Source organism: Ictidomys tridecemlineatus, chromosome 5 (genome assembly GCF_052094955.1).
Source record: "Ictidomys tridecemlineatus isolate mIctTri1 chromosome 5, mIctTri1.hap1, whole genome shotgun sequence".
Lineage (NCBI taxonomy): Eukaryota > Metazoa > Chordata > Mammalia > Rodentia > Sciuridae > Ictidomys > Ictidomys tridecemlineatus.
In genome coordinates, this window is record NC_135481.1 from 122,579,492 (window position 1) to 122,590,821 (window position 11,330).

General features: G+C 56.8%; 1 protein-coding gene across 5 annotated transcripts; it reads left to right on the forward strand.

Moving 5' to 3' along the window:
* The first annotated feature begins 2,296 nt into the window (after window positions 1–2,296).
* Trmt61a (tRNA methyltransferase 61A) lies at window positions 2,297–9,184 on the forward strand. 5 transcript variants are annotated; one of them, XM_005334666.5, is made up of 4 exons: window positions 2,297–2,468; window positions 2,988–3,344; window positions 5,716–5,982; window positions 7,806–9,184. In XM_005334666.5, exons 2-4 carry the CDS (start codon window positions 3,014–3,016, stop codon window positions 8,090–8,092), a joined length of 885 nt encoding a protein of 294 aa, XP_005334723.3. In that variant the 5' UTR covers window positions 2,297–2,468; window positions 2,988–3,013; the 3' UTR covers window positions 8,093–9,184. The 5 variants fall into 5 exon arrangements, with proteins under 5 accessions (XP_005334723.3, XP_021588442.1, XP_077907130.1 ...); XM_021732767.3 differs by having other exon boundaries at window positions 2,349–2,484; XM_078051004.1 differs by having other exon boundaries at window positions 2,408–2,500.
* Window positions 9,185–11,330: the final 2,146 nt, after the last annotated feature.

The following is an 11,330-nucleotide window of genomic DNA, read 5'->3' on the forward strand; positions in this document are numbered from 1 at the left end:
TAGACCTCCCCCTTGACAGAAAAACTCTACTCTGTTGATCCAGGCTAGTCTTCCAATGTAGACCCTCTGCCATCCCTGGAGCCCACAGAATCTGGTTTGGCAGCGTCTGGGCAAGAATTTGAGTGACATCACTCTGCCAGTTTATGGTTCAAGTTCCTCAGAAATCACACCTGGTTACACATTAACCACAGGGCCTGGAAGGGGCCTCAAAGGAGTCCTGGGCAAGCGCAGGCGCAGACAGCCATAGGCGAGGCAGGAAGGGTCAGGCTCCAGGCCAGAACTGAGGCTACCCTTAAGTCTGCACCCAGGGTGTAATGGCAGCAGGCAAGCTTCCTCCTACTGCTTTTTTTTTTATTGTTTTTTATTTTTTTTTTTTTTTATTTATTGTTTAGTTTTCGGCAGGCACAACATCTTTGTTTGTATGTGGTGCTGAGGATCAAACCCAGGCCGCACGCATGCCAGGCGAGCGTGCTACCGCTTGAGCCACATCCCCAGCCCCCTCCTACTGCTCTTGCCCATGAACTCTGCAGAACCCAGAGGGGAAGTTGGTTAGGTTCAGGAGATAGGGAGGGGCTGCCCTGGGGCCACAGGACAGGACAGGACACAGGACACACAGCAGAAGGGTGTTATCCTGATTAGGGAAAGGGTTCCAACCTCCAGCACCCAGTCCCTGCCTGGGGTAAAGGTGGAGCAACTTTCCCCAAAGGCATCCTTAGTTTCCTAAGGGACTCCTCTCTGCCTGTTCCTTCATTTCTTCAAATGTGCCATTGGTTATCTGAAGCTAGGTATACTGGTTTTAATCCCAATTTCACTTTGACCACTTTGGCTATGTGACCTTAACCAAATTATCTAACCTCTAAGTCTATTTCCCCACCTGTAAAATGCCCCCTGCCTAGGATTGTGGGGAGGATTCAATGCACTGACACTTAGCTGGGCACAGATAAGCATCTGTTCTTGTTAGGCGAGTTCCAGTGCACAAACTCTGCCCTGAGAAAGGAGCCCATCCTGGCAATCAATCTGCTGAGGCCTATGGAAAGCTGGTTTTGCTTAAGGGCTCAGGCTGAGAGCTGGGCAGCCTGATGGAACAGATGGGCACCTATGGGGAGGTTACCTAGAGGAGGGGACACTGGAGAAGCTGGCCAGTCAGTACTGGACAGAAAGGAAAGTGGGAAGTTGGGACTGAGGGAAACCACCTCTGAGTCAGAGTCCTAATTCAGCCTTATACCAGGCCTCTCTCCAAGTCAAAGCTGAGAGGCTGGGGAAGAGGAACCCCCAGGGGAAGTGGAAAGTCTAAATCCCCCAGGGGAACAATTAGTGGGTGGTTCCTCCCTCAAGGGAGGGAGACAGAGGTTGCAGAGTTGAGGGAGCTGGGTTGTCACAGAGGGACATGGGCCCACAGTGGGAAGTTACTGAAAACCCCTTACCATCTAACCTCTCAGGGCCCTCAGACCCAGGCCCAGCCAAGGCAGCGGTGTGGAGGTATGAGGTGCTGTCAGGCACCTGTGCTTCTATCTTCAACTCTGAGGGGTCATGGCAAAGGCCACACACACTTTGGCCTAGTGCATCCTCAGGAGAGTTCAGCGGTCCCCCACAGGCTGGCAGGACTGTGGGGAAGGGAACAGCCCACTCTATAGGGGCTACCCATCCACTTTTTGCCAGGATAGAGTAGACAGTGGGCTGAGGAGAGGGGGGGCTGGAGTAAAACACTCCATGCCTGCCCTCCCAGGCGCCCCTGCTCCAGAGGAACCGGCTCTGACTTCTGAGACACCACTCCCATTTCCCTTTTCTGCCTAGCCCTCCAGCCATCCCTCCCCTAGCCCCCTGCTCAGGTCCCCAAAGGAACCCAGTTCATCCAGCTTCACGGTATCTGGGGTCTAACGAGGGGACTCGGACCCCTTTTCCCTCCTTGGAGCAGCCTTCCCCTCAAAGGAATGTGCGTCTGCAGGGTCTGGCCGGGGGCCACCAGACTCCTAATAAGGCACTTCGGGCTGATCCTAGCCAAAGCCTTTGGGGACCCTCTCTGCCCTGCAAAATGCTGGGAGGCCTTTGGGGCCCAGGCAACGTGTTCCCGAGTCGTTGGCCACGACAAGATGTCTGCGGCAGTTTCCTGGCATGCCCGGGTAGGGCCGCCAGGGATGACGGGCTGCGCAAGGGCGCTCCAGAGCCAGGAGGTCCCCCTGTAGGGGCCGCGGGTACGCTGCGAGTCTAAAGGCCTCGCGGCGGTGGCGGCTGGCGGGGAGGGGGACTTATTTAGTCTTGTGCTCGGATCTCTTAGGCAATGCACAAGTATGCACGGGCGACCGCAGCCGGGGAGACGCCACAGCAAACGTCCTCTGGGAGGGCGCGAAGGGCAGCGCGGCGCTCCCAGCATCCCGCGCGCGGGGACGCGGCGCGACGTCATCCGCGCGCGCGGACGCCGGAAGTGCGATGTCGGCAGCTCTGCGCCGTAGGCGCACGTGTGGAGCCAGGTACCGGGTGCGGCGGGTGAGCTCCGCGCAGCGTGAGACTCCTTCCTCGCGTCCCGCATCCCTCCGGCGCCTGGTTGGCGAGCCCTCCCCCTCGCGCCCCGAGCCGCCTTGTGGGTGCTGGGTGTGGGGAAGGGGTGCTCGAAGTCAGGCCAGGCTTTACCCCATTGGTCGCTTTCCGCTCCCCGGCTGGTGGATGCCTTGCAAAGGCCGCAAGCTCATCTCACGGCGGGGGAATGGAGCCAGGTTCCTCCCGGAAAAGGGTGATGAGAAGGGCAGGTCCTTCTTCTGGGAATTCTGGGGTCCCGGCCATGGCTGAGCCTCAGTTTCTCCCGCTTTTTGACCCTTCTCGTGCCCCAGACCAAGAAGGGCCTCAGATCTCAGTGCATCCCTCTTGAGCCAGCCACTTACCACCCCCATATCTCACTGCTCAGAACTTGGGTCTCACAGGCCTTATGTCCGGACCGCTTGTCCATATCCTGCCTCTTGGCCCTTTGTTCATGCCCATACTCCCCTCTCCAGGTCTAGCACTTGCAGACATCAACACAATGAGCTTCGTGGCCTATGAAGAGCTGATCAAAGAGGGTGACACAGCCATCCTGTCACTGGGTCATGGCTCAATGGTGGCAGTGCGTGTGCAGCGAGGGGCACAGACCCAGACCCGGCACGGTGTCTTGCGGCATTCAGTCGACCTCATTGGCCGTCCCTTTGGCTCCAAAGTGATCTGCAGCCGAGGTGGCTGGGTGTATGTGCTTCACCCCACACCTGAGCTCTGGACTCTGAACTTACCACATCGCACACAAATCCTCTACTCCACTGACATCGCCCTGCTCACTATGATGCTGGAGCTGCGGCCTGGCTCTGTGGTCTGCGAGTCTGGTGAGTGCCTCAGGCTGTCTCAGTTCTGAGAAACTGATGGGGAGGTAGAGGTCAGAGCCAAGGTCCGGACATTCTGCAGCCTGCCCTTCGTGTGGACAGGCATGGCTGATCATTTTATTTTAGCAGCCCCTTTAGGGCATGACTGCAGAGAGTGAGGGTAGAAGCAGGGAAGCCTGTTTGGTTGTGTTGTCATCGGATTGAGAAGTGGTGAGGTCTGGACCTGGAAGATCAGGAGGAGTTGGTGTCCTTGAGGGTCCTGCTTGCCTTGGTGGGGCAGGGCTGGTGTTAATTGGCGCTGACCAAGGTGCTAACTGCCTATCTCTATTCCTTTTGCTGCCAGAGAGACAGTATTGCCCCTTCTTGGAGGGAGATGGGGGCTACTCCAGGATCTCATTGTAGTGGGGATCCTGCCCTGTGTTCATTTATAGCCAGGAATTTACCTACCTACAGTGAAGGCTGGCACCACTGTCACTGAGCCAGGGCCTGGGGGTGATAAAGCGATTGAGCTGTTATGTATGTGTGCATGTGCATGTTGGAACCACCTGGGGCGGTGATCAAGATGTGCCAAGAACAACCCTGGGCCCAAATGCAGCTGGATTCCTGGTGGTATGCTACTCAAGGTCTGGAAGAATCTCTGCTGCTGGTGTTTTGAGGCACCTCTCTGGGGTGCCTGGGACGTGGGGAGCAGGATTCAGAGCCAACTCTGTCAGCTCTCTCTGTGCTTCCTGAGCCAGGCATCAGCCTCTCAGATGCTTATCCTATTTTGTCATTCTACATACTTCTGCTCTTCTGTGAGGTTGCAGCTTCCTGTCCTTAAACAAGAAGGTGGAAATTGAGCCTGTATGACCACTTCAGAGCTGTTGATTGCGGGGAAGCTTGTAAGACAGGGTCTTGTGTTTGAGGGTAACTTAGAGGAACCCTCAGGCTAGAGTAGTCCTGGAAGATTTCTCTGAGGAGGGGATAAGTGAGTCAAAAATGATGAGACCAGGCACGGTGGTACACACCTGTAATCCCAGAGGCTCCGGAGGCTGAGGCAGGAGGATCACAAGTTCCAAGCCAGCCTCAGCAAAAGCAAGACGCTAAGCAACTCAGTGAGACCCTGTCTCTAAATACAAAACAGGGCTGGGGATGTGGCACAGTGGTCCAGTGCCCCTGAGTTCAGTGCTCAGTACCCAGGAAAAAAAAAATGATGAGCCAAGTGAGAACTGTGCAAAGGCCTGAGGTGGGAGATGCCCCTGAGGCGATAGTTGGCAAGGAGGCCAGTATGGTTGGAGCAGGGAGTGAGCTTAGGGAGGTAATGGGATACCTCTCGGAGGATTTTCAGGAGTCTGGCTTTCACCTGAGTGGGAGGGGAGCCCCACTGACTGTGCAGAGGGGAAGTAACTGGATGACTGTAGAAAACGCTGCTGGCTGTGTCAACGTAGGACTGAAGGTAGCTGTTGCAGAGAGCTGAGGGCAGTGGGGCATAGGTGAGACATGTGGATAGCAAGTTGGGACTAGCTTCTGCAGAGATTTGGAAGGAGGTGGCAGGAGTCCCTGGTGACTTGCATGTGGGATGGGAGAAGTGGATTGATGGTGCCACCGTGGCATCTGGCCCTAGCAGTGGGTGTTGTTGCCTGGGTCTGAGAAGCCTCACAGGGAATAGATCTGGGGTTGGATGGGGTCCAGCTTTGCACGTCAGTGTTAATGTGGCTGTGTGTTGAGGGGGAGGTAGCAAGTGCAGTGGGTGCTACACCAGGAATCGATGTGTTGCCATCAAGTAGGCACTTGAAGCTGTGGTGGGCCGAAGGCCAGCACAGGCCCTGCAGGACAGAGTTGAGCAGAGGGTAGCTATGAAGGAGGCTGGAGAGGAGTTGGGGAGACGGGTGATTTGGGGGGAAAACGTTGCTGTGGGGTAGGTTGACTGCTGTACCATGTACCCAAGGTCAGGGCAGGCTCGGGTAGAACCACATGGGATGGATTTGGGCAGGGTTGGGGTCGGATGGACCTGAGTGGGCCAAAGAGCTCATGGGAGGGAGGTAGAAAGGAGGTGGGCAGCTATTAACAGAACCCTCAACTTGTGGAAGGTGCCAAGGCTGAAGGTGGGACAGGCCAGTGGGTTGAGGTTGCCACCATGGTATCTGAACCCTTTTTCTGTCAGCCCTGCTGAACCCAGGTCCTGGGCCTACACCTTGCTGGGACAAGGTAGCGGTGTCACTGCCCTCACCTGTACCTGAAACAGACATAGCCCATCTATTGTAGCCTCAGTGGCCCTGGGGTCAGCTGACCTCTTGGGCCCTCTGTAGGTCCCTCCAGGTGAGCATGAAGCTGTTTCTGGGTGGCTGTGGGCTTTGAGCAACCCCCTGACACCTGTCTGGTCTTGTCTTGCCAGGCACTGGTAGTGGTTCTGTGTCCCATGCCATCATCCGCAGCATTGCCCCCACAGGCCACCTGCACACAGTGGAGTTTCATCAGCAGCGGGCAGACAAAGCCAGGGAGGAGTTCCAGGAGCATCGAGTGGGCCACTGGGTGACAGTGCGCACCCAGGATGTGTGCCGCAGTGGCTTTGGTGTGAGCCACGTGGCTGATGCTGTCTTCTTGGACATCCCATCACCCTGGGAGGCTGTGGGCCATGCCTGGGATGCCCTCAAGGTTGAAGGTGTGTAAGAGATTCTGGGAGGGCTGCAGCCTGTGGGGCTGAGAGTTTCGGGTAGAGCGCTGGGGCCGCCTCAGCTCTGAGTCAACTGGAGCCTAGGAAAGTGCAGACACCTCCAGGCCATGTAGTGGCAGTGGCTAGGCAAGGGCTCCTTTTTGACCTGGCTAAGGAATCAGGTTGGAGAGGATAGGCCCCTCTCCACTCTTGCAATGGACATGACAGACCTCTGGGGACTCTTGCAGCTCATCTGAGTGCAGGCAGGCTCTGCATGACAGGATGGGCCTGGCTCATGGGGCAGTCCGGCTGTTTCCTGTAGTCTACCCTCCCCCATGAGACAGAGCCAGGCAGCTGGCCCCTTTTAGGGAAGATGCCGGTGTGGAGGCGGAGCCCTGCAGGAGACTAGGGAAGGAAGGTCGGGCCCCAAGCCAGGGAGGCCAGGGAGGCGGCTGGTGAGTCCCAGGGATTTTGCCTTTTCTGGAAAAGGAGCTAGCCAGGAGCCAGGGCCACTCCCCTCACACCCCCAGCTAAAGGCTGCAGTGCAGAAGGTGGGGGCTGGACAGCCACTGCCTCCAAGACACAGGCCAAGGTCCTCCTGCTGGCTCAGGCTTGGCCTAGGACCCCTGTGTCCCTGGTCTCTGCTAGCTGGCCTGGGCCTCAGGAAGGGGCAGCCTGTGGGAATACACAGGCTCCTGGCATCCCCACACCTGCCCCCTATGGTGTGGCCCTGCCTACATAGGGGTCCTCTGCTTTGGGGTCCCTGGAGGGCCCAGGCCCAGGGATGCCTTCCTCAGGAGGAGCACTGAGGCACTGGTGCCTGTATGTTACCCCTTCCCATGTCCTGTTGAGCTCCTGGCCCCTGCCCTAGATCTGTGGGTTCTGGGTCCTGAAACTGCTCACTTTTTCATGGATCTGGTGTATATTTTGTTTATTTTGTTTTTTTGTAATGCTGGGATGGAAGCCAGGGCCTCATGTGCTAAGGAAGCCTCCACCACTGAGCTGCACTCCCAGCCCCATTTCAGTTGCAGGCTTGTTTGTGGTGCCAGGCAGGGAAGCATATGATCTACTCTGCCTCAGAGGTGACATTACCTGTGGGTTGGTGTCAAGCTGCAGGCACAATGCCTATCCCCAGATCCCCCAGTGCAGGGGTATGGCTGAGGGAACCCAGCCATGGGATGTTTGTAGACCTGCCTGGGCTTGACACACCTCTTCCCTGCCTCAGCTTCCCCATGACCCCTTGCCAGGATGGGGACCTGGGATGGACTCTCACATACTTCAGGTGGGCTGGGCAACACCCATGGGCTGCCCTGGTGGGAGGCGGTGGAGAGCTCAGACTATCTATCCTCAGGGTAAGCACCTCCTGTTCTCAGGAGCCAGCGACAGCCTCTAATTTCCTGTGACAGCAGCAGCCCACATACCGCCCTAGTGCTGCCGTATATTTGGAGCTATTCCTGGCCCAGCTCTGACAGCTGTGTTGGCCTGGCCCCACCCCAACCCCAGCCTTGGCCCTTGGCTGCCTCTTAGAAGGCAGAATAAGCAGTCCCACTGGAAGCCAGTGAGATCCAGACAGTGGATTTGGCCTGGCTTCTAGGCACAGGAGGGGTTGGAGTGGTGGCCAAGCTGGACCAGTGGACTGTAGCTTCTTCCTTATGTTCCCAGGCTCCAGGATAGTTCCTGCCATAAGGCAGGCCAGCAGATGGGGGCTAGACTTCTGCAAGGTCCAAGCACAGCCCTTTACCCAGGAGGTCCCTATTCTCTGTGGCCTGAGAGCTCAGAGGCTCTGCGGACTGCCTTAGGCCAATCTCTGACCCACCTCCTGCTCCCTGCAGGTGGGCGTTTCTGTTCCTTCTCACCGTGCATTGAGCAGGTGCAGCGCACATGCCAGGCGCTGGCAGCCCGCGGCTTCACGGAGCTGAGCACCCTGGAGGTGCTGCCACAGGTCTACAATGTGCGCACTGTCAGCCTGCCCCTGCCTGACCTAGGAGCCAACGACCCACAGGCCAGCACAGGCACTCCTGCCAATCCTGACGCCAGCCCCTTCCGCAGCGGCACACCCATGAAGGAGGCTGTGGGCCACACAGGCTACCTGACTTTCGCCACCAAGTCCCCAGGCTAACAGGTCCTGGGGGGAGCGCCAAGGAGCTGGGAGCATCCTGGGGCAAGCAGGAAGGCCAGGGGCCACCTTTTATGGCAGTGGATGCCTGCTGGGGTTTGTGTTTAGAAACAGATGGTGGGGCGGGGCTTGGGGCCTCCTGGGTGGCCAAAGGGGCAGGCAAGGAGGGATGGCCATTATCATCATCTGTGGTAGGAGTACTTCTGCTCTCATCCCTGCCGAGCCCAGGATCTGGTCTGACTGCTCTTTGTAGTCAGTGTGAAACCTCACTGCCATAGGTTCTCCTGGGTGTTGAGGCTAAGGAGTGACAGGGTCTAACTCCTTTCTCAGGTGGACCTATGGGAGAAAGGGGTGGAGGAGGGTCAGAGCTTGCAGTGTCTCATAGGGCTGGGGACCATCCCATCCCTGAGTCACTGGTGGTCCTGGGGCTTGGCCAGAAGCCATGATGGAACTGACCTGGAGAATGCTGTCCTACCCTGCCCATCTCTGCCTCTCCAGTTGCTGTGAGGACCGTGCTTACCTAGGATGCTGGGGAGGTGACCCTGCTGTCTGGCCTCCAAATACCCAGGCCTCAGGTTTTCTCACATCCAGGGGCAGGATCTCCTGCCACCAACCCCCAGGAGGTTCATTCTGTAGCCCTGGCCCAGCCAGAGCCCTTTATGAGTTATCTTTGGGGTCATGCCGCAGCCTGACCTGCAGAGGAATTGCCCAGTATGATGGTTATTTGCTTCTGGTGACCTGGTGGCTCCATGTAGGAGCCGGTGCAACCCCAAACCTCTGGTGACCGACCCTGGGCCTTCCTTGGCTTGTGGAGGAGGTCCTCCATGGGGACAGTACTTCCAGTGGGGAGGAATCTCCAAAGAGGGCACCTTTATCACCACCTCTGGAAGACTTAGGGCATGTTTCTCAAGGAGGGGGGGACATGAAGGATGAGTCACCAGGGCTTTAGTCCCTGGTGGTCACCCCAGTGCATGGACTTGGGCCTGTGTCTAACGCTGAGGCCACTGGTGCAGAGCTAGCCGTCAGAGCCTCAGGTGCCAAGCCAGCATGGCTGGCTCCCATGTATAGCTAAACAATAAATGTGCTCTCCCGCTATGCTGACTGGCCTCTCACTGCCTACTGGTCCACCCTTAGCTAGTTTTCAGGGCAATCTGCCCTGCACTTGGCCCTCCTGGCCCCTGCCCCCTGCTTCTGCAGGGGGTAGGCACTGTAGGGGCTCCAAACTCCAGGACAGTGGCATCCTGGGATTCAGGATGCCTGCTTCTGTCCCAGGGTAGGCACTGTAGGGGCTCCAAACTCCAGGACAGTGGCATCCTGGGATTCAGTGGACAAATGGGCAAGTGTGTGGCCACCTCTCTAGCTGCAAGGGGGGCCCCTCATTTCTAGACCTGGGGAGAGTGTGAGGGTCCAAGAGTGCTAGTCCTCCATGGCCCATGTCCTGTGTCCCCTCCCTCCCCTAAGAACCCACTGACCTTCCTGGTAGTGGTGTCCTGGCCACTAGTCCCTGAAGTCTCTCACTGCAAGTCGCCTCTGGGTGGAGCTGACATAGCCCAAGAAGCCTGTGTCCCCTCAGAATTGTTCAGGGTCCCTAGCATGACTGGTCCTGCTCTAGGGATTTTATCCCTCTCTGGGACCTGGCCTGACCTCTAACCTCATGTCCAGCCTAGGGAACAGGCCAGGAGTTCCAGAGGGTCATGAACTGCTTGAGGGCACCCTGAAGATTTCATGCTGTCCCAAACCTGCTCCATTCTGCCTGAACTGGCTTGCTGGCCTTGAGGAAGAGCCTGTGGTGACCCTCAGGGCACAGTACTACACAGTCACAAGCACACAGATCTCAAGGACTGCAGGGCCCAGGTGACTGAGGCTGGCAGCCCAAACTGCTGCCCTGGTTAAGTCACCAAGCCTGCCCTCAGGTAAAAAGACTCAATACCTTTGAGGGGATGAGCAGCAGGAAAGCCAAGGCCACCCATGGTGCCCCATAGGACAGCTGCTGTTTGGATCTGGGCTGCTTGTAGCCCTCCTGCCCCGACCAACCATGAGTCCTGCCATTTCTTGTCTGGAGCTCCACCTCGTCCAGTGTCAAACTTGTGGGTCCTTCAGGACCCACGTAAATGTCCCTTCTTGGTGTTGCTTTTCTTTTCTCTCTTTTTTCTTTCTTTCTTTTTTTTTTTTTTTAAAGAGAGGGAGAAAGAGAGAATTTTTATTTATTTATTTATTTTTTTTTTTTTAATGGGAGAGAGAGAGAGAATTTTTAATATTTATTTTTTAGTTCTCGGCGGACACAACGTCTTTGTTGGTATGTGGTGCTAAGGATCGAACCCGGGCCACACGCATGCCAGAAGAGCGCACTACCGCTTGAGCCACATCCCCAGCCCCGAGAATTTTTAATATTTATTTTTTTTTTAGTTTTCGGCGGACACAACATCTTTTTGTATGTGATGCTGAGGATTGAACCCAGGCCACATGCATGCCAGGCAAGCACGCTACCGCTTGAGCCACATCCCCAGCCCTTGGTATTGCTTTTCTAGACTTGGTCACACCCAGCTGGAGCACCTCATACAGCCGTCTTCTGTCCCCATTTCACCCTGATCACCCTGCAGGGCTGCCTGCATAGCAGGGGAGCAGAGACCAAGTGATGTTCAGGTCTGTAGACCTGGAGCCTGACTCCCAGGGGGCAGTGACAGGCTCACAGCCAGTGAGTGACCCGTCAGCAGGTCCTTGATGTCACCTGAGTCAATAACACAGGGTTTGTCATGGGGCCAGTGTTGGAAACTCCCTGCTCAGCCTGACGCTTGCTCTCCTCAAGGCCTCAGTTTTTCCTTGATGATCATCCATCTCCCACTGTGTGGCCAAGGAAATGACACACTTGGCTTCCTGTCAGCCTGACTCCCAGCTCCAAGTCCCTCAAGGCCCTGAGCATGTCCCCAAGTCAGACCCTGGCTTACCTGTTCCGAGGCTCATAGATGAGGATCCCACCCTGGGGACTACCTGTGGGGGCCTGGCTCCAGGAAGCACTAGGGCCTCAAGATGTTTCACCCCTCAACCAGGAACCAGGGCTGGGTCTTGATGGGGCATGGGTGGCAAGAGGGACACTAGGTCACTGAGGGAGGTCATGCTGCCACACTGTCTGCCAGCCTGTCAACTTGCCCTCCTCCCCCTCTGCTTGGCACTCTGCAGAGGCCTCATTCTTTCCTGTGTGCTGGAGAGCTTGCCAGGCCAGGGAGACAATCCCACTGTCACC

Bases quoted from the DNA above. Each gene is read 5' to 3' on its own strand.
- Trmt61a (XM_078051004.1), top strand. From the start codon at position 2,428: ATGTCGGCAGCTCTGCGCCGTAGGCGCACGTGTGGAGCCAGGTACCGG. The intron at 2,501-2,987 runs GTGAGACTCCTT...TCCCCTCTCCAG, and splicing joins GCGGGTGAGCTCCGCGCAGC to GTCTAGCACTTGCAGACATC. The intron at 3,345-5,715 runs GTGAGTGCCTCA...TTGTCTTGCCAG, and splicing joins CTCTGTGGTCTGCGAGTCTG to GCACTGGTAGTGGTTCTGTG.